The following is a 24,010-nucleotide window of genomic DNA, read 5'->3' on the forward strand; positions in this document are numbered from 1 at the left end:
ATAAAAAAATGATAACATTAGTAATTTTACTGATAAAAGTAAGCATAAAACCCAAGTAAAGAGAGAGTAGAGATGATTTGTAGTTTGTAGAGAGCTTTATTAAAGAAATTTTTATAGATTTTAAACTATAAAATATTTAAGAAATAACTTCTAGTTAAAAAATTACTTTTAAGATTACTTATTTTTGTTTTTACAAAAATATTAATTTTAAGAGTTATTTTATTAGAAAATTTTTTAAATTGAAAAAGAATCAAATAGACCACACATAGTGGTCTCCGTTTAGTTTTGGTAAACAAAATAGGCAAAGTTTTGAACCCGTGAACAACAAGTCACTTCAAATATCTTGAACTGTTGGACTGTCTCACTCAATTATGTTAAGAGTGTTTAAAATATAATATATAATCATATATCATAAGTATTTAACTTATATACAGAATATAATTTCTCGACGAAGGGTACGCACTTGGCAAGGACTTTCACTTTCTAAATAGAAAGGAAGAGGTCAGGCCCACCTTTCACAAGATTACCCTTGGCATAGGGTGGCTACGCCAATGCTGGTGTTATTCCACAACCGAAACATATGAGGTTCCTAATTATATTTCAGTTTTACTACTGTAATAATATGGAAAACTTTATGTATGTCGCCACAGTGTTTTACACGGAAATAAGAAAATACGAATGTAGTGGATGAATCATTCCATTCATGTGGATCAGCATTCTCCTTTTGTGCAATTATGAAAACTCTTTATTTTTTCCAACTAAAAAAAGTCTCTTTATTTGCATTAGACGTCTAGACCCTATGTTGAGCGCAGTGGTACAGATAAATATCTAATAAAAAGTTTGGAATTTTTACCTACTATAGCAAAGGTTAACACCTTATTTATTTTAAATAAATACCATTTTAAAAAATTATATTCTATAGATACCTTTAAATGTTTATAGCAAAATATCTAATTTTGGCTATCTCCTACCCCTAAGCCACTAAATACGCTATTCAGTTACACAATTTTTTTTCTCTCTCTACTATGATACATGCCATTCTCTTCCCCCTTTCCTAAAAACACGATGCTCAATCTCAAAATTTCTCTCACCCACATCACCTACCATTAGTCAAAAACCCCACGCTCTCTCCTCCCTCCTGCACTTTCAGACGACCCTTCAGATCTTCAACATAAGGGAAGGGAGGTCCAAAACACAGAAACAGAGAGAAAAAGAGAGAGGACGCAATAGATTTTGAGCCATATAAAGATTCATCTTCATTATTATTTAGTAAATAGATGAAGAGTCAGAGTCAAATTTAAAATTTGGAGACAGTGAATTTTGAGCCAGAGGAAGATAATATGAGGGACGAAGATCTGCTGGGTTTATGGTTTTTGCGATGAAAAGAGTTGCTGGTTCTTAGTTTTTACGCTATATTTTCATGTATTTCATTGTATTCATTATCTTTTTTTTCATTGTAATTCAATGTATCTCGCTGTATTTAATGTATTTCATTGTATTCACTGCTTTTTTTTTATTGTATTCACTGTCTCGCTATATGCCATGAATGTATTCATATATTTTTTTTAATTAATATAATTTATGTATTCAGATGTATAATATAATTTCTCTGAAGATTGCTATATTTTTGGGGTATTTTTTGGTTGAAAATCTTTTTTATAACTGGAAATACAAAATGCGTGTGTTATAATTGAGTTTGTTGGGTTATATTAGGAGTCTATTATGTTAATTGATTCACTTTCCGTTTAAAAACAGTGTAATCCCCTGTTTCACGCCGTGAATAAAATCGAATACAGTCGAATACAATAATCGATCTGTCCAGCTGTAATCCCATGTTTCACGTCATGAATACAGTCGAATACACTCGAATACAACAACTGATTAGCTGGACTTCCCTGATTCACGCCTATTTTTACTACTGTATTCATGAATGCAGTAGCTTAAATACATCTAATACATCTTATAACAACAGAAAACGTATCTACAATCCGTAATATAGCAAATGATATCTATAGATAGCTAATTACCACTAAAAGATAGTGCTTTATGAAAATTTCTCTTTTTTCCCTTTTCTCCTATTTTTTTTCCTGCTCGCTTCTTTCCCTCTCTAATTTTTCCTCTCATCATCCCTTTTCCATTTCCATTATTTTATATATATTTCCCTTTTTTGTCCTTCCTATTCCCTCTTTTTCTTCTCCTTTTCCTCTTAGCTTTATCTATGCTTTTCCCTTCTTTATCCCGTCCATTCCAAAATCTCTTTTCGAATATCATAGTGTATATTTCCATCATTACCTTTTTCTTTCTTTTTTTCCTTGTCCTTATGTATCCCTTTATATTTTCTTTTCCATTATAATCCGTCCAAGCTAAATCTCAGTCCCTGTATATATTCCTTTGTCTTTGCTTATACAAATTCCAACTAACATATCACAGGGCACGTCTGGGAAGAGCAGTAAAATGATAAAGTTCTAGGTAACTCTTGTTCTTCCTTTCCCCTTCAGAATTTCTTCTGTGTTTAAGTAAAAAAAATGGTAATTAAAAGATTTTACTTCTTTCTGTTTAAGTAATTGATTGACCATATTTAATCTAATTTCTTATTTTTCTATTTACTACATTGTCATGAATATTTTGGTCACTTCGCATATTGAATAACAGAAACTTTTTATTTAAAATTAATTAATAATTGAAGCAACGAATTTGAAACAGACAAAATATACAATTTACAAAAACTAATGAGCGGTGGCAAATAAAGATGCTCTTATTATTTTAAAATCCTGATGAGTCCTAAAAATTATTCTAATTCTTGAAAATTGGGAGATTAGCCGAATTCATTGTGCTGCATAGCGCGTATGTTCGGCTTACAGTTCTATTTGCTGAGGAAAAAAAACTTATAGTTCTCTATTTCAGTAATTTGTGGGTATTATTAATTGATAATCAAATAAGTACATAAAATATCACAAATTTGTTTTTTTTTTGTGTGTGTAATTTTAGTTAAAGAAAATCTTTATTTTGTATAACTATATGATATCTAAAAACCGTGTGGCAACTAGTCCAGATTTGCATCCCATAGGGCCAATAAAAAAGAAAACATTCCCTACCAGAAATTTCTCCATTTCTAGGACTTGAACCTAGACTACTGGTTAAAGACGAATGAATCTCATTTATCCACCACAATTAGTTGCATGATTAAAGAGCATCAACCATATATAAGACATATACATACGAATAAAAAAGATCCATTCAAATGAAGTGACACGGACAGTAAAAATTCATACATATGTGTATATATATATGATGCAAATTAGAACTAAAATTTGAAGTCCAGCTAATTAAACATATCGAAAACATTAAATTGCATATCAGAAAGATATTCTTCGCAAAAAAAAAAAAAAAAAAAAAAAATTGTAAAACCTTTCTACCTTTAAAACACCCCTTAATTTTTTTTATATCAGAAATGAAGAATTATTGTTGCATGAGATATAATTATTGAGCGGGAAAGGTCGTCGAGAATTAGTTAAGCAGTTTCTTTAGTTACGTTAAGATCCGGGAAGTTTGCTTAGTTTTACTTGCCAGTCTACGTTTGTTAGATCCAGTTAATTACTGACCATGCATGTTTCTCCATCTCTATATATATACCTTCTCTATAAAAGTGTTTGATGCTAATTATGCGCGTAATTTTATCATCTTTTTTATGATTCTTCACTTTTAGTATCCCAGTATTTTTTAGTGCTTCGTTTTTATTTTCATTGCTTTACTTCTTGAGTTGTGTGATTATGACATCCCTATAAAGTATAAACCCATGCAACGTCTTCTTTTGAACGATTGATTATTGGTCAGGGTTTCCTATTTAAATATTCAGTCTTGGTGTCTTTAAATATTTGCATTTATATTCAAAGAACAGAGTCTGGGCTCTATATATTGAAGAAGGTTAATTCAGACGTTCTGTAGTACTGAGAGCTAGCGCTTAGTAGAAGAACACAACATGGGTGTTGTGCACACTCTACAATTTACTTTCGGGATTTTGGGTACGTTGGTTTGATCACTTTCATTTCCATATTTTACTTCTTTGTATTTTTTCTTTAGTTCTGGTTGAGTTTTCGTTATCATTATATTGCTTCTCTTTTTTCTGCTAACAGGAAATGCTGCTACTCTGTTTCTCTTCTTGGTACCAACGTAAGCATTCTCAAGAACTCTTTTCAGATTTTTTTTATTCTTAAATATTGCTCCTTCTTGTAACTAAAGAGAGTCATGTTCATATTAAGATTTAATTTTTATATATATATATATATATATATATACTGGCAAAATAAATAACTTTTTTACTAGTATTGCTCATGTATTTTAACATGTTACTATAGAGTAAGAAAATTATTGTATACATTATCAGCTTACAGAGGCTAATTAAACTCTCGTTATTACATTATTTTTCTATTGTTATAATTATCGGGAAAGACGAGAATAAGGAGTTTACTCTTAAGATTGTCCATGTATCGATTTTTCTATTTTAATTAAACGGGATATATCTGAAACTCCATGGGGTCAAGATTTTATTTTGATATATTTTCGTCTGATTTTTTTTAGGTTTACATTCAAGAGGATAATCAAGAACAGATCGACGGAACAGTTCTCTGGCTTACCTTACGTCATGACCTTTCTCAACTGCTTGCTTTCTGCATGGTAACTATCTTTACCAAAAAACCCTCTTTCCGTTGAGTTCTTGAAGTGCCTCTTTACCAAACTTTATTAATTGTAATGATAATTTATCGGTTCCCTATTCCAACTGTATGTTTGGCGCATTTTGGGATGAAATTGTCTGTCCACACAGAATAGATTTACCATTTAAATTTGATGGATTTTTTCTATAAAAACAAGTTGATGGATTCCATATGATCTTTAAGTATTAAACACAATACTTTTGAAATGATAGATTAAGATTTTAATATTTGTTGAAATTTAGTAGATGGAGTAATTGTTTTCACTTATCAACTTATATATATATATATATATATATATATATATATATATCATGTGTTGAAAATTTTGAATTCAGATAAACCCCTTGTATATAAGCTGCTTCCACACAACTTTATATACCCTCCAAAATGTTGAACTTGCATACTAGCCGATAATCCATAACAACTACAATTGTCTTTTCCAAAAGACTGGTATCCAAAATGAATATGATATTGAAAGGAAAACGTTGTCTAATTAAATTTTCAAAAGAATTGTGCAGTTCCTTCAAACCCTGGGATTAGGTAATCTATTTACAGAAATAAATTTGTGTAATCTTCAAAAACAATTAGGTACAAAGGTGGATTAGGATTTTTCATCATAACGATATATATATTGTCTCAATTGTTTGGTCATAGACTGATAAATGTATTACTAATTGAATAGGTATGGTCTGCCTTTTATAACATCTGACAATATTCTAGTAGCAACAATAAATGGGGCTGGAGCTACAATTGAGCTCATTTACGTGCTGATCTTTGTCGCACTTGCACCCAATAAACAGAAGGGAAAAATCTTAGCAACCCTCCTATTAGTCCTCCTCGTTTTTGCTGGCGCAGCGCTTGTTTCCTTGTTTGTTTTTCATGGGAAAAACAGGAAGCTCTTTTGTGGTACTGCTGCCACCATCTTCTCCATCGTTATGTATGCATCTCCTATGTCTATCATAGTAAGTTCTTTAAACTTCTAATCATCACTTTCAATTTTTGTGTTTTTACGAAATTAGATTATGATCACCACTGAACTCATCGCATTGTTATTGTACGTATTATAGGTTCATAACTTAGTATTTATTGAAATTTTAGTGATTTTTGTGTAGAAAATATTGGATACACCCCTGGTTTTATACTCAAGGCAAGTTTAATTTATTGGTGCAGAGACTAGTAATCAGGACAAAGAGTGTGGAGTACATGCCATTTTTCCTGTCATTTGCGGTTGTCATATCTTGCATCTGCTGGTTTACCTATGCCATGCTTGGGAGAGACCCATTTATTGGTGTAAGCATCTCTCCTATTGAAATATGAAATAAATCATATATACAAAAGTGAATTATATATGGGGTCAATTTGTAAATTAATGTTTTGTACTGCATGCAGATTTCAACAGGTGTTGGCTTGTTTTTAGGAATAGTGCAGCTGATCTTGTATGCCATTTACTGTGACAAGAAAGTTTTAACCAACAAATCAACTGATGTGTCCCTGGAGATGGGCAACGGACATAGCAATGTTGAATTTCACTATGAGGAGAAGCAATATAACCAGTCGAACCATTAGCAAGTCTAGAACTAACAGGATCAAGTTCGTGCATGGGCGCTCAAAAGTACTCTTGGATTTTTGCTCAGAATCTGTATATTTTAGATTCTAAAAGCACTCGATCTGATATGTGCTAATATTAATGCTGTAGAAGCATAAAGGCATGTCAGGAATGGTGGGATATCTGCATTCCCTAATGAAATGTATCTATGATTATGATAAGCAGATAAAATTATTAATGTTGTACTACAATCTATCACGACCCGAACGGAGGATCTCATTCAGCAATAAATTACTCCTCCTACTCTCGTAAATGTTCAAAACATTCTCTTGTTTTTCTATTTCCAGAATTTCTCCTTTATTTGCTTGTTATTGATCAGGGTTTGCATTTGACTCGTTTAAATAGAAATTGCTTCTCTTCTCATCAGTAAAACTAGATTCGTTAGTCTGTGATCCTACATGCAAGTGGTGGACATGCATATTCACTACTAGAATTCCTGCAAAAAGCGACCAAAGTTTAGCGACCAACATTGGTCTGTCAAGGGAAGCGATCAAAGTTGGTCGCTAAACTGGTGAAAATAATAAAATAATGATTTTAAATAAATTAGCGACCAACGTTGGTCGCCACTTGGTCAAAAATTTTGTCAAACTATTGACCGGACTGGTCAGACTTGCTTGGTCAAATTTAAAATTATGTATGTTTAGCGACCAAATTTGGTCGCTATTTAGGTCACCATTGGTCAAAATTAAAAATCATTTTTGTATTTACTAAATAAATAATATAAATATTAGCCATTAACACCTTTGTAATACAAGGGATGAATAGTACTACGAAGCGTGCGTCTCTCTCTCTCTCTCTCTCTCTCTCTCGCACGCTTCGTAGTACTATTCATATATATATATATATATATATATATACTTACGCTATACTATGCACTAAGTATAAGTGTATTAGGTAATATTATATCAAATATAGCTTATATATATATATAATATATATACTTACGCTATACTATGCACTAAGTATAAGTGTATTAGGTAATATTATATCGAATATAGCTTTTATATATATATATATATATATATATAATATATATACTTTATATATAATATATATACTTACGCTATATTGTGCACTAAGTATAAGTGTATTAGCTAATATTATATATATATATATATAATATATATTTACGCTATATTATGCACTAAGTATAAGTGCATTAGCTAATATTATATCGAATATAGCTTATATATATATATAATATATATACTTACGCTATACTAAGTATGTAATATTATACTTACGATATAATAGCTAATATTATATCCAATATAGCTCATATTAAGTATCATATTGAGCTCTCTCTCTCTCTCTCTCTATATATATATATATATATATATATATATATATAATTTTAAATTGAATTAAAAGCAATTATTTTTTTTAGATATAGCGACCAATGTTGGTCGCTATTTTGGTCAAACGGTCAGAAACTAGCGACCAACTTTGGTCGCTATTTTGGTGTCACGATCCCAATCCCGGTCGTGATGGCGCCCAACACATTGCTAGGCAAGCCTGACCAACTATTAACCTCAACCCATTCCTTATAAAGTTCATTACCAGCTAACGCAGTTTAAAAGCCAATTTAACATTTTAAAAGTCTAAAACAGTAAGTTAAATATGCGGAGACAGTACTAATACATAGCCCACCGATCAGGTGTCACAAGTCAAGAGCCTCTATCACAAGTGTGAACAACCTAATACAGAAAATGTCTAGAAATGCGGAAAATAGTAAGATAGAAGGGGAATCAGGTCAGCGAACGCCATGCAGCTACCTCGATATCTCCTGTAAAATCTGATCAACGGGGAAACTCACACTCCGCCTTTGGAACACCTGGATCTGCACGCAAGGTGCAGGGAGTAATGTGAGTACTCCGACACAGTGAGTAATAAATATAAATAATGACTGAAAGTATGAAAACACGTAAAGGCACAAGGCAATTCTATATCAAAGCAGTAAAATCACTTAAGCAGTAAACCAGCGAATAAGTCAAATGAAATATCCTCAAATCAGGTATAACAGGTAATTTAACAGGTAATAACAAGTAGAAATCAGAATAACCGCTACGGCGTGCAGCCTGATCCGTACATTGCTGCGACGTGCAGCCCGATCCGTATATGTCACGACCCAATTTCCCCTCCGTTGGGTTTCGTGATGGCACCTAGTCTTAAGGACTAAGTAAGCCTAATAATTGCGGAATAACAACCATGAATAATAACATCGAAAATTCTTCTGAAATAGAATTCTTATACCATGAACATCTTCCCAAAACCCGGTAGTACAAGTCATAAGCTCTATAGAGTTTTTTCATACCATTTCTAAACACAACCGTAAGGAAATAAGTACAGTAGTGAGAATATAAAATAAGAAGGTGACTCCGAAGCCTGCGAACGCAGCAACAAGGGCTACCTTGAGTCTCCTCGGCAAGAATCCCGCACAGCTACTAGTGAACAATACCTGGATCTGCACAAAAGAGTGCAGAGTATAGTATCAGCACAACCGACCCCATGTGCTGGTAAGTGCCTAGCCTAACCTCGGCGAGGTAGTGACGAGGCTAGGACCAGGATACCAAATAAACCTGTGCAATATAGCGTACAAAATAATAGGAAGCAGATAACAATGGTGGCAACAATGATCAACCAGTGATATGAATAGCAGGCAACAAGAACAACAAAAATATTTCTCAACAAATAATAAATACAAGTGCAATCAATTAATCAAGTCCTTCACATATGAATCTTTCGCCTATAAATCCTTCAAGTAATAATCGCCAAGATAATATGCTTTTCAATAAATATATTTCGAATATATTTCCTTTCGAGTAGAGGTCACCTTGTGACGCCTCATTTCAAAATCATAAATAATATTGGTCTCAGCCCACTTTCACATTTTCACGGCACCTCGTGCCCATATTTATATCACAATCGACGGACAACTCACGTGCCATTAAATAAAATCATAATATTTTCCCCGACACCTTGTGCCCACATATCTCTGTCTCACATTTGCACAACAATATTCTCATTTTACTCAGTTCATAGGTTCCATACCCAATACAATTAAGAATATATTCAAGGGGCCTCATTCACTTAACATAAAGTAGAGTTCAACTTCCAACTCAATTAGGATATCAACAAGAAAAGATGGAGTTATTTTTAGAAATCATTTGATAAAGAAAATACCCTTTTCAATTTAGGTACAATATTGAATGAATCATTACCTTTAATACGAGAAATCAATAAATCAAAACATAGTAGAAATTCCTTTTTAAGTAAAGTACAACCTCAAACGGTTTAAGAAAAATTTAGTTGAGAAATCAATTGAGTTAAAAATGTAACAATTGTTAAAATTTGGACATATAAAAAAATAAGGCGAGGTATTGTAAACACTATGGATTCCAACACAAAGGATCACAACAGTAAAGGGATCTAAACAGTTAATACACTTAAATTGCTAATAACAAGTAAAGATGGGAGAGAGAAAACATGCTTCGGAGAATAAAAGGTAAAAACAGAATATCAAGAGAATTATAAAGGAATAAAAATCCAACCACTAACAACAATAAGGAAAATAGAGGCAGATTTCACTTTCTTTTCACATCTTGTTGCAGGCGTGCAACCCGATCCCATTTCCTGTATCTCGTGGCAGGCGTGCCACCCGCTCCCATTTCATGTATCTCGTGGTAGGCGTACCACCCGCTCCCATTTCATTATATCTCGTGGTAGGCATACCACCCGCTCCCATTTTATTATATCTTGTGGTAGGCGTACCACCCGCTCCCATTTCAATTTGTGGTAGGCATACCACCCGCTCCCATTTACAAACCAGCAAGGGAACAATAATATCCAAACAATAACATCCCGGCAAGGGAACAATAATATTTCAATAATATCCCGGCAATGGAATAATAATATCGAAACAATAACATCCCGGCAAGGGAATAATAATATCAAAACAATAACATCCCGGCAAGGGAACTATAATATTTCAATAATATTCCGGCAAGGTAACGATAACATTTCAATAATATCCCGGCAAGGGAACAATAATATCAAAACAATAATAACATATGAAGCGCAATAAACCACAACGGAGTCATAACAATTATAATACAAGACTCACGGGCATGCTTGACACCAACGTATAGATACTCGTCACCATGCCTATACGTCTTACTCCACAATTAACATGTAACAAATAAGACACAACTCCTAATCCCTCAAGCTAAGTTCAGATCAAACACATACCTCGCTTTGCTACCAATTCACAATTCCAACAAGCCTTTGCCTCGCGAATTCGTCCGAAGCTTCAAATCTAGTCATAATAATTCAAAATACTCAACACGAATCGTAGGAACTAATTCCATATGAATTTACACATTTTCCGAATTAAAATCCGAAATTTAGCTCAAAATTGCTAGCTGGGCCCACGTCTCGGAATCCGACGAAAATAAAATCCGACAACCCATTCCGATACGAGTTCAACCATACAAAAATTATCGAATTCCGATGTCAAATGGACCTTCAAATCCTAAATTTTCATTTTTGGAAAGTTTTACAAAAACTACAATTTCTTTCATCCAAATCCGAAATGAATGGTGAATTTAACCATAGAACCATGAAATATAATCACTTTCGGGTATAGAACACTTACCCCAGTAGAAGTCGTGAAGAAACCCTCAAAATAGCCCAAAAACCGAGCTCCAATCGAAAATGAAGAAATGACAGATTTTCAATCCTTAAGTTTCTGCCCGGGTTCGCATTTGCGGACAAAAACTTTGCATTTGCGAATGAACAGTGTGTTCGCAATTCCCATAAAAACTTCGCATTTGCGGATGAACAGTGTTTTCGCAATTCTTATAAAAACTTCGCATTTGCGAATGAACAGTGTTCTCGCAATTCCCATAAAAACTTCGCATTTGCGAGTGAACAGTGCCGCACCAGAAACCAGCAAAACCCAAACTTCTCTGAAATGATCTGAAACCACCCCGAAACTCATCCGGAACCTCCCGGACATTAACCATATATGAATTTCAATCATAAAACACAATACGGACATGCTCGTGCACTCAAAACACTGAAAAGAGGTCGTCTTAATCCGATATTGACCAAGGTCAAACTTTTTCAAAAAATCTTATATTTTCCAACTTTCGCCAAAATGCGTCGAATTGTTCTACGGACTTCCAAATCCAAATTCAAACATGCTCCTAAGTCCAAAATCACCATTCGAAACTATTGGAATCATCAAAATTCCATTCCGAGGTCGTTTGCTCAAAAGTCAAATCTCCGGTCAAACTTAAGAAATCTTTAGCCTTAGATTTCTAGATTCTGTTAAATGGCGATAATTTGATCTAAGGACCTCCGAATTCGATTTCGGGCATATGACCAAGTCACAATTCACGATACGGAACTACCAGAATGGTCAAAACTTAGATCCAGGTTTGTTTGCTCAAAATGTTGACCGAAAGTCCAACCTTCGCATTTGCGAAGAAATGCTTCGCATTTGCGATCCAAGACAGGCCTGGGCTGGTTTCGCATTTGCGATCCAGCCTTCGCATTTGCGAACCAGGCTTCGCAAATGCGAAGCCTGCAGGCCTGTTCATACCAGCACATTTTTCTGCAACTTTTCAGTTCGAAATGCAAACTCGACACCTATCCAAAACTCAACCGAGCCCTCGGGGCTCCAAACCAAATATACACACAACCTCAAGGACATCCCATGGACTTATTCATGCGATCAAATCGCCAAAACAACATCATATACATCGAATTAAGCCTCAAATTTCATGATTCCTTCCAAATTTTCATAAAACATCAAATTCCCATTTTTAAGTCCGAAACACGTCAAACGACGTCCGTTTTCAACCAAACTTTACAGATAGTGCCTAAACCATGTATAAGACCTATACCGGGCATCGGAACCAAAATACGGGCCCGATACCAATACGTTCTAATCAAATTCCATTTCCAATTTCCTTAAATATTTTCAGAAAACAATTTCACACAAAAATTCATTTCTCGGGCTTGGGACCTCGGAATTTGATTTCGGCCACACGCCCATGTCCCATATTTTCCTACGGACCCTCCGGGACCGTCAAATCACGGGCCCGAATCCGTTTACCCAAAATATTGACCGAAGTCAAATTTATTCATTTTAATATCAAAATTTAGCATTTTTCTCACAGAATTCATATTTAAGCTTTCCGGCTACGCGCCCGGACTGCGCATGCAAATCGAGGCAACCCTAAATGAGGTTTTCAAGGCCTCGGAAGTACAGAATGGGTAAGAAAACAAGTGATGATCCTTTGGGTCGTCACAGACTGAAAGTATGAAAACACGTAAAGGCACAAGACAATTCTATATATAAGCAGTAAAATCACTTAAGCAGTAAACCAGCGAATAAGTCAAATGAAATATCCTCAAATCAGGTATAACTGGTAATTTAACAGGTAATAACAAGTATAAATCAGAATAACCGCTACGGCGTGCAGCCTGATCCGTACATCGCTGCGGCATGCAGCCCGATCCGTATAGATAGTCGATTGCGCTCACTTTGGGTGTGCAGACTCCGGAGGGGCTCCTACAGCCCAAGCACTATATCGCTGCGGCGCGGAGCCCGATCCACATAAGTATTGCTGTGGCGTGCAGCCCGATCCATAACATATACAATATCCTCACGTTGGGTTCTCAACCCCTCTCAGTCATTTTATTCACAGCCTCTCGAGCACAATAATATAAGGTAGGGATCTCAGCCTACATATCTCTCCCATCTAGAATTAACATTGATAAAGCCGGTTCACATGGTTTAAACAGATAGAAACATGACTGAGGATATGATTTTTAACAAACAGAGTGAGGAAAATCAGTCAAAATGCCCCTAAGGGTTCTACAAGTCGGCACAAGGCCCCAAACATGGCAACTAGCCCAAATCATAATGATAACAAATAAGTCTCAGTCAAATAAGTAGTAATTCCATCAATCGGGACGGACCAAGTCGCAATCCCCAACGGTGCTCTACCCCACGCTCGATATCCGGCGTGCAAGTCACCTCAATATAGCACTACGATGCGCAATCCAGGGTTTCAAACCCTCAGGACATCATTTAACATCATTACACACCTCAAACCGGCTAAAGCTCTAGCTCGCTATGCCCTTGCCTCTCAAATCGGCCTCCTCGCGCGTCGAATCTGATCAAAACCACAATGAATACGTCACAATAGGCTAAAGGAACAATACCCAATCGAAAACAATGGAAAAATATCAAAAATCCCGAATTTAGCAAAACTCGAGCCCCGGGCCCACTTCTCGAAACTCAGAAATTTTCACATCAACGGGTTCCTTATCTCGCCCCGAGTCTATGCATATAAAGAACACCAAAATCGGAGCTCAAATGACCCCTCAAATCCCAATTTAAAATCTCAAAATTCCAAGCCCTAGTTTTTCCATTTTTGGCTAAATTTCCATGAATTTCTGGGTTGATTCCACAATAAAATCACGTTTTTGGTTCATAAGACTTACCTCCAATCAATCCTCTTCGAATCCCTCTTCAATTTCTCCCAAAGAGCTCTCAAAATGTTCAACAATGGAGGAAAAATGACTTAGGCTCGCGGATGAAATATTTAAAACCCTTCTGCCCAGTTCTAATATTCCTTCATCGCGTTCGCGACCTCACCCTCGCGAACGCGTAGCACAAATTTCGAATCCTCAAAATAACCCTACGCGAACATGAGACTCACCTTACGAACGCGATGCTCTGGACTTCTGAACCTATGCGAATGCGGCCCCACTTCCGCGAACACGAAGAACAATTATGCTGGCCCCCAGATCCTCTTATGCGAACGCGGACTTGCCATGCGAATGCGAAGCACACGCAGCTTACTCTCCACGAATGCGGATCCCCTGACGCGAACGCGAAGACAAATCTCCAGCCATGCCAAAATCCTTCACCACGTTCGCGGCCCCAGGCTCGCGAACGCGAAGGCCAAATGAGGCCGGCACCTGCTGCTGCTATTTTCTGCAATCCACCAAGGCTCAAAACTTCCCGTTAGCCATCCGGAATCACCCCGAGGCCCCCGGGACCTCAACCAAAAACACCAACGCATCCTAAAACATCATTCAAACATGTTCCAATCCTCAAAACACCTCAAACAACACCAAAACCGTCAAATTACATCAAATTCAAGCCTAAGGTCTTCTAAAACTTCCGAAACACGCATTCGATAAAAAATCCAACTAAAACACCTCCGAATGACCTGAAATTTTGCACACACATCCCAAATCACATAACAAAGCTACAGAAACTCTCGGAATTCCATTCCGACCCTCGGATCAAAATCTCACCTATCAACCGGAAATCGCCAAAATACTAACTTCGCCAATTCAAGCCTAATTCTACACCGGACCTCCAAAACCACTTCTGATCACACTCCTAAGTCACAAATCATCCCCCGAAGCTAACCGAACCATCGGAAATCATATCCGAGCCCTCTAACATATAAGTCAACATCCGGTTGACTTTTCCAAACTAAGCCTTCCTTAAAGAGACTAAGTGTCTCATTTCTTACCAAATTCACTCCGAACTCAACCCAATCAACTCAACTACATAAAACACGGATAAAGAAGTAGAAATAGGGGAAACGAGGCGGTAATTCATGAGACGATGGGCCGGGTCGTCACATCCTCCCCAACTTAAACAAACACTCGTCCTCGAGCGAGTCAAGAAACATACCTGAAGTCTCAAACAGGTGAGGATATTTGCTCCGCATCTCCCGCTCGGTCTCCCAAGTAGCCTCCTCCACGGGCCGACTTCTCCACTGTACCTTCACTAAAGCTATAACCTTCGACCTCAACTTTCGAACCTGACGCTCCAAAATAGCTGCTGGCTCTACATCATAGGTCAAATCACCCTCCAACTGAACCGTATTGAAATCCAGAACATGGGACGGGTCCCCAATATACTTCTAGAGCATAGAAACATGGAAAACTGGATGCACACTCGACAATTTGGGTGGCAAGGCAAGCTCATAAGCCACCTCCCCAATCCGCCTGAGTACCTTAAAAGGTCCAATGAACCGCAGACTCAACTTTCCTTTCTTCCCAAATCTTATAACACCCTTCATGCGCAAAACCTTCAGCAAGACCTTCTCACACCTTCCGGTCCGCATAACTCTTCTGACGTGACTGCGCTGTACGAAGCCTCTCCTGAATCACCTTCGCCTTCTCTAAGGCATCTTGGACCAAATCTGTCCCCCAACAGCCTAGCCTCACCGGGCTCGAACCAACCAATTGGAGATCTACAACGCCTCCCATACAAGGCCTCATACGATGTCATCTGAATGCTGGACTGATAGTTGTTGTTGTAGGCAAAATCTGCAAGTGGCAAAAACTCATCCCATGAACCTCCAAAATCAATGACACAAGCACGCAACATGTCCTCCAATATTTGAATGGTACGCTCGGATTGTCCGTCCGTCTGAGGATGAAACGATGTGCTCAACTCCACCTGAGTACCCAACTCTCTCTGCACGGCTCTCCAAAACTGCAAAGTAAACTGAGTACCTCTATATGAGATAATAGAAACCGGAACACCATGCAACTGAACAATCTCCCGGATATAAATCCCTGCCAGCCGCTCGGAAGAATAGGTAGTACACATAGGAATGAAGTGCGCGGACTTGGTCAGCCGATCAACAATCACCCAAATGGCATCAAATTTCCTCAAAGTCTGAGGAAGTCCAACAACAAAGTCCATAGTAATCCTCTCCCACTTCCACTCGGGAATATCCATCCGCTGAAGCAAGCCACCCGGTCTCTGATGCTCATATTTCACCTGCTGACAATTGAGACACCGAGCCACAAATCCCACAATATCTTTCTTTTTTCTTCTCCACCAGTAGTGCTGCCTCAAATCCTGATACATCTTCGCGGCACCCGGATGAATAGAATACCGCGAGCTATGGGCCTCCTCCAGAATCAACTCTCTAAGCCCATCCACATTGGGCACACAGATCCGCCCTGCATCCTCAACACACCATCATCACCAATGGTCACATCTCTGGCATCGCCATGCTGAACTCTGTCCTTAAGGACAAGCAAATGCGGATCATCATACTGGCGCTCTCTGATGTGATCGTATAAAGAAGATCGAGAAACCACGCAAGCTAACACCTGGCTGGGCTCCGAAATATCTAATCTCACTCTATGGAGTTCTCCATTCCTTCTGAGTCTTGTATAACCACTCCTACTCTCCCTACTGAAATCACACCTCACCTAATTTCTCTGTCTCTTTCCATTTCAGAAATCCCTAAAAGTGTTGATCCGTCCTTTCTATCCTCTGAGATGCCTACTAATCAAGGAATAAGTGGAGAACAAAGTCATGAGTGTGCAGAGGGCTCCGCCATTGTTACTACAGATTTCGTGGTGGCTGTAGTGCCGTTTGAGAAAGAAAATGTTATATCCATCTTCTTGGTATCTGCTGACGGTGTTCTTCAAGAGATAATTACTCAGGAAAACGAGATACAGGGTATGGGGGAAAAGGGAGCTATAGTGCCAGTTGAGAACGCTGCACTGGCAGAGACGACTGGGCTTTCACATGAGGAACCTGATCCCTCTCCGGAGGACCCAGGTCAGGGCTCTTACTCCCAGGACACTTCTATCCATGCATTCAATGTTGTGCCTCTGGACATTCAAGCCCCTGACATTAAGTCCAGTGACGAGGAGGATCAAGATAACTTAGCTCTCGATGGGTTCATAGTTAAGTGAAGGGTTGTGTCCACTCCTGAATCTTCAACCAAACGACCTACCACCAGGCTGCAAGCTAACTGGAATATACGCCAAGCTCCCCATACTCACTGCCTTTCGGCTCAAAGCATCGGCCACTATATTGGCCTTTCCCTGATGATACAGAATAGTAATATCATAATCCTTATGCAACTCTAGCCACCTCCGCTGCCTCAAATTGAGGTCCTTTTGCTTGAACAAATGCTGAAGACTGCGATGATCAGTGAATACCTCACAAGATACGCCATACAAGTAGTGCCTCCAAATCTTCAATGCATGAACTATAGCAGCCAACTCCAAATCATGAACAGGGTAGTTCTTCTCATAGGGCTTCAACTGACGAGAAGCATAAGCAATAACTCTAGCCTCATGCATCAATACACAACCAATCCCAACTCTCGAAGCATCACAATACACGGTATACGAACCTGAAGCTGATGGCAAAACCAACACTGGAGTTGTGGTCAAAGCTGTCTTGAGCTTCTAAAAGCTCTCCTCACACTCGTCCAACCATACAAATAGAGCACCCTTCTGAGTCAACTTGGTCAAGGGCGATGCAATGGATGAGAATCCCTGAACAAACCGCGGTAATAGCCTACCAACCCAAGAAAGCTACAAATCTCTGTGGCTGAGGACGGTCTAGGCCAACTCTGAACCGTCTTTATCTTCTTCGGATCAACCTGAATACCCTCGTTGGACACCACGTGTCCCAAGAAAGCCATTGAACTGAGCCAAAACTCACACTTGGAGAACTTTGGATAAAGCTTCTCCTCCCTTAATCTCAGCAATACAACTCGCAAATGCTCCACGTGCTCCTCCTGACTACGCGAGTACACCAGAATGTCATCAATGAAAACAATAACAAACGAATCCAAATAAGGCCGAAATACATTGTTCATCAAATGCATGAACACAGCTGGGGCATTGGTCAGCCCAAAAGACATGACAAGAAACACATAGTGACCATATCTAGTTCTGAAAGCAGTCTTAAGAATATCTGAATACCTGATCTTCAACTGGTGATAGCCCGAACGGAGATCAATCTTGGAGAACACTCTCGCTCCCTGCAGCTAGTCAAATAAATCATCAATGCGAGGCAGGGGGTACTTGTTCTTAATCGTTACCTTGTTCAATTGCCTATAGTCGATGCACATTCTCATTGTGCCATCCTTCTTCTTCACAAACAGAACTGGCGCACCCCAAGGTGACACACTAGGCCGAATGAACCCCTTATCTAGGAGCTCCTGAAGCTGCTCCTTCAATTCTTTCAACTCTGCTGGTGCCATGCGATATGGCGGAATAGAAATGGGCTGAGTGCCCGACACCAGGTCAATACCAAAATCAATATCCCTGTCCGGGGGCATGCCCGACAGTTTTGCAGGAAATACATCAGGGAAGTCTCTCACAACTAGGACAGAATCAATACTGTGGAGCCTCAGCTCCAACATCCCTCACAAAGGCAAGATACGAGAGACAACCCTTCCCAACCATACACTGGGCTTTCAAGAAAGAAATCACTTTACTCGGAACATAATCAGTCATACCACGCCACTTGATCCGCGGAACACCCGGCATAGCGAAAGTGACTATCTTAGCATGACAGTCTAGAATAGCATGACACGGAGATAACCAATCCATGCCTAAAATGACATCAAAATCCACCATGCTCAATAGCAATAGATCAACTCGGGTCTCCAGACCCCCAATAGTCACTACACATGATCGGTACACATGGTCTACAACAACAGTATCGCCCATCGGGGTAGATACATGAACAGGTAAAGCAAGAAACTCTCGGGGCGTACCCAAATGGTGAGCAAAATACGAAGACACATAAGAATAGGTAGAACCAGGATCAAATAATACAGAGGCATCTTTGTGGCAGACTGTAACAATACCTGTAATAACAGCATCTGAAGCAATGGCATCTGGCCTGCCTGGAATAGCAAAGAAACGAGCCTCTCCACCGCTTGATCGAGCTCCCCCTCTGGGGCGACCCCTGCCTGCCTGACCTCCACCCGTATCTGGCTAGGCGGGTGGTGAACTAACTGGAGCAGAAGTCGAGGGCTGACCCCTCTGCTGAGACAAACTAGCAACACGACGGGGACACTGCCTCCTGATATGCCCGAACTCCCCGCACTCATAACAGCTCCCAGGTGCTGGGGAAGGGGACTGAAGGGAACCCCTCGCACCGGAGTGACCAGTAGAAAGACCTGGCAAGGAAGAACCCTGGACTGATGGGGCGCGAGATGAACTCTGAGCTGGGAGGGCACTGAGTGATGACTGGCCCTGCTGAGGCCCATGATAACCACGACCTGAAGATGCCCCACGATGCTCTGGGCGGGCCGACTGAGCGGGCCTGAAAGAACGACCTCTACCTTGCTGGAACTGGCCCCTCAAAGGAGCACCACTGTAACTTCCAGAACCTCGAGGCCTCTTGACCTCCCTCTCCTCTCGATCCTGACGGCGAACCGTCTCAATCTCTCGAGCCATATCAACCACCTTCTCGAACGTAGCACCTAATACTCTCTCTCTAGTCATAAGAATATGGAGATGGTAGTTAAGGCCATCAACAAATCTCCTGATCCTCTCATGATCAGTCGGGACCATCCAAATGGCATGACGAGCCAACTCTGAAAACCTCATCTCATACTGGGACACGGTCATATCCCCCTGTCTCAACCACTCAAACTGCCTGCGCAGCTCCTCTCTACGGGACTGCGGTACATACTTCTCCAAGAAGAGAGTGGAGAACTCCTGCCAAGTAAGGGGCGCTGCACCAACAGGCCTACGCCTCTCATATGCCTCCCACCAAGTGAAGGCAGCCCCAGAAAACTAAAAGGTGGTGAATGCCACACCACTAGACTCGAGAATCCCTGCTGTACGGAGCATCCGCTGACACTTGTCCAAAAAACCTTGGGCATCCTCGCCCTCAGCACCATTGAATAACGGAGGCTGGAGTCTACCAAACCTCTCAAGACGTCGCTGCTCATCATCCGGCATAACTGGAACCCTGAACTCCTGTGCTGGTGCAACCGCCTGAGCTGGAGGTGCCTCCGGCATCTGTAATCCCTGCACTACCTGCTCAGGTGTGCGGGCAACGGGGGTCTGATTCCCTCCCCCGGCCTGTAAAACAGTATGTTAAATATGCGGAAATCAAAGACAGTACTAATACATAGCCCACCGACCAGGTGTCACAAGTCAAGAGCCTCTATCACAAGTCTGAACAACCTAATACAGAAAATGTCTAGAAATGCGAAAAATAGTAACATAGAAGGAGGAATCGGGCCTGCGAACGCCATGCAGCTACCTCGATATCTCCGATAAAATCTGATCAACGGGGAAACTCACACTCTACCTCTGGAACACCTAGATCTGCACGCAAGGTGCAGGGAGTAATGTGAGTACTCTGACCAAGTGAGTAATAAATATAAATAATGACTGTGTCACGACCCGGATTTCCCACCCTCGGGAGTCGTGATGGCGCCTACTGATGTGAGCTAGGCAAGCCAACCTTTAACTACCTTCGTCATTAACCAATTTACTTCTTTTAACAATTATCAATAATATTATGAAAACAGCGGAATAAAGTACATAAGCGGATGTCTTAAATTAATGAATCTGAACAACAATGCGGAAAATCAACATAAACCTCTACCCAAGAACTGGTGTCACATACTCACGAACTACTAAGAGTGCTAAATACATCCGTGTGAAAGAAATATAATTGTTTGTCTCCAAATAGATGAGATAACAGACTGAAATAAAGATAGAAGAGACGCCAGGCCTGCGGACGCCTGCAAGGCTACCTCGGTATCTCGCTGGACTGGAGGCTAACTCCTGCGCTACTGCAGCTGCTGTCCAACACCTGGATCTGTGCAAAAGAGCACAGAGTGTAGTATCAGCACAACCGACCCCATGTGCTGGTAAGTGTCTGGCCTAACCCCGGGGAGGTAGTGACGAGGCTAGGACCAGACTCCAGATAAACCTGTGCAGAATATATATACAAGTACAATGGAGAAACGGCAAGACTAAACAATTTAAGCGGGGGAAGGAAACATGCTTCAGGTGCAACAGATAGAAATAAATATCAGGAACAATAGAGCGTACAACTACAGTTTAGCTTCTAACACAAAATAAGGAGATAAGACAGCTTTCATAATCAACTCATCTTGTTGCAGGCGTGCAACCCGATCCCATTTCTCAATATCTCGTGGTAGGCGTACCACCCGCTCCCATTTCATCAATATCTCGTGGTAGGCGTACCACCCGCTCCCATTTCAATATCATTTGTGGTAGGCGTACCACCCGCTTCCTTTTCATTATCACTTGTGGTAGGCGTACCACCCGCTCCCTTTTCAATGTCACTTGTGGTAGGCGTACCACCCGCTCCCATTACTTTCCAACACAATACACAATACAATCCCGACAAGGGAACAACACAAATAATGACTCCCCGACAAGCGAAAAACAATTACAACAAGTCAAACATCCCGGCAAGGGAGAATCAGTTATAACCAGTCTTATTTAACTTCTACTTGGCACCACTAATACCAATATTCAGTCACAACTTCCGTAGGATCAATTAAGAATACACGATTATCAATATAAGACTCACGGTCATGCTTGACACCAACGCATGGATACTCGTCACCATGCCCATACGTCGTACTCGACACAAAACAAGTAGCAATTAAGACTCAACTCCTAATCCCTCAAGCTAGGGTTAAACCAAACACTCACCTCGATGCTTTGAACTCAACTCAAGCCTCGACTATAGCTTTACCCCGTGACTCCACCTCCAATCCACTCAATCTAGTCACAAGTCACTTAATTACTTTAATAAATATTAAATGAATCAATTTGAATGCATAAAAATGAATTTTCCAAAGTTTTTTCCCAAAAATTTCAAAATTGCCCCCGGGCCCACGTGGTTAAAACCCGAGGTTCGAACCAAAACCTGGTTACCCATTCCCCCACGAACCCAAATATATGATTTGTTTTGAAATCAGACCTCAAATTGAGGTCCAAATCCCCAATTTTAGAAAAACCTAGGTCCTACCCAAGACCCCCAATTTCACCCATGAAAATCATTGATTTTAAGTTGAAAACATGTTAAATGATGTTAATGATTGAAAGAATTGAGTAAAGATCGACTTACAAATGATTTGGAAGGAAATTTGTTCTTGAAAAATCGCCCAAGGAGTTTGTGTTTTGAAAGAATGGTGAAAAATGGTTCAAATTCGACTAAGTATAAAATTTGTTGGGCCTCAGATATGGGATTTGCGAATTAGGTTCGCAATATGGAAAATGCAAACTTTTGTTCGCATTTGCAAACTCAGAACCAACTGAAGGACTTCGCATTTGCGACAAATTTATCGCATTTGCGAAAGTCCAACCTTCGCATTTGCGAAGAAATGCTTCGCATTTGCGATCCAAGGCAGGCCTGGGCTGGTTTCGCATTTGCGATCCAGCCTTCGCATTTGCGAACCAGGCTTCGCAAATGCGAAGCCTGCAGGCCTGTTCATACCAGCACATTTTTCTGCAACTTTTCAGTTCAAAATGCAACTCGACACCTATCCAAAACTCAACCGAGCCCTCGGGGCTCCAAACCAAATATACACACAACCTCAAGGACATCCCATGGACTTATTCATGCGATCAACCAAAACAACATCATATACATTGAATTAAGCCTCAAATTTCATGATTCCTTCCAAATTTTCATAAAACATCAAATTCCCATTTTTAAGTCCGAAACACGTCAAACGACGTCTGTTTTCAACCAAACTTTACAGATAGTGCTTAAACCATGTATAAGACCTGTACCGGGCGCCGGAACCAAAATAAGGGCCCGATACCAATACGTTCTAATCAAATTCCATTTCCAATTTTCTTAAATATTTTCAGAAAATAATTTCACACAAAAATTCATTTCTCGGGCTTGGGACCTCGGAATTTGATTCCGGGCACACGCCCATGTCCCATATTTCCTACGGACCCTCCGGGACCGTCAAATCACGGGCCCGAATCCGTTTACCCAAATTGTTGACCGAAGTCAAATTTATTCATTTTAATATCAAAATTTAGCATTTTTCTCACAGAATTCATATTTAAGCTTTCCGGCTACGCGCCCGGACTGTGCATGCAAATTGAGGCAACCCTAAATGAGGTTTTCAAGGCCTCGGAAGCACAGAATGGGTAAGAAAACAAGTGATGATCCTTTGGGTCGTCACAGACTAAAAGTATGAAAACACGTAAAGGCACAAGGCAATTCTATATCAAAGCAGTAAAATCACTTAAGCAGTAAACCAGCTAATAAGTCAAATGAAATATCCTCAAATCAGGTATAACTGGTAATTTAACAGCTAATAACAAGTAGAAATCAGAATAACCATTGCGGCGTGCAGCCCGATCCGTACATCGCTGCGGCGTGCAGCCCGATCCGTATAGATAGTCGACTGCGCTCACTGGGGGTGTGCAGACTCCGGAGGGGCACCTACAGCCCAAGCGCTATATCGCTGCGGCGCGCAGCCCAATCCACATAAGTATTGATGCGACGTGCAGCCCGATCCATAACATAAACAATATCCTCACGTTGGGTTCGCAACCCCTCTCAGTCATTTTATTCACAGCCTCTCGGGCACAATAATATAAGGTAGGGATCTCAGCCCACATATCTCTCTCATCTAGAATTAACATTGATAAAGCCGGTTCACATGGTTTAAACAAATAGAAACATGACTGAGGATATGATTTTTAAAAAATAGAGTGAGGAAAATCAGTCAAAATGCCCCTAAGGGTTCTACAGGTCGGCACAAGGCCCCAAACATGGCAACTAGCGCAAATCATAATGATAACAAATAAGTCTCAGTCAAATAAGTAGTAATTCCATCAATCGGGATGGACCAAA

General features: G+C 39.7%; 1 protein-coding gene across 2 annotated transcripts; it reads left to right on the forward strand.

The window, feature by feature from the left end:
- Positions 2,304-6,598, forward strand: LOC109227147 (bidirectional sugar transporter SWEET1-like). Of its 2 annotated transcripts, none has more exons than XM_019392190.1 (7): positions 2,304-2,469; positions 3,894-4,022; positions 4,134-4,170; positions 4,579-4,674; positions 5,395-5,674; positions 5,883-6,002; positions 6,102-6,598. In XM_019392190.1, exons 2-7 carry the CDS (start codon positions 3,980-3,982, stop codon positions 6,276-6,278), a joined length of 753 nt encoding a protein of 250 aa, XP_019247735.1. In that variant the 5' UTR covers positions 2,304-2,469; positions 3,894-3,979; the 3' UTR covers positions 6,279-6,598. The 2 variants fall into 2 exon arrangements, with proteins under 2 accessions (XP_019247735.1, XP_019247737.1); XM_019392192.1 differs by having other exon boundaries at positions 3,899-4,022.

The sequence above is a fragment of the Nicotiana attenuata genome, chromosome 6 (assembly GCF_001879085.1).
Source record: "Nicotiana attenuata strain UT chromosome 6, NIATTr2, whole genome shotgun sequence".
Taxonomy (NCBI): domain Eukaryota; kingdom Viridiplantae; phylum Streptophyta; class Magnoliopsida; order Solanales; family Solanaceae; genus Nicotiana; species Nicotiana attenuata.

Coding starts and splice junctions, on each gene's coding strand:
- LOC109227147 (XM_019392190.1), top strand. CDS start 3,980: ATGGGTGTTGTGCACACTCTACAATTTACTTTCGGGATTTTGG. Junction 4,023..4,133: donor ATTTACTTTCGGGATTTTGG/GTACGTTGGTTT, acceptor TTCTGCTAACAG/GAAATGCTGCTACTCTGTTT. Junction 4,171..4,578: donor TTTCTCTTCTTGGTACCAAC/GTAAGCATTCTC, acceptor GATTTTTTTTAG/GTTTACATTCAAGAGGATAA.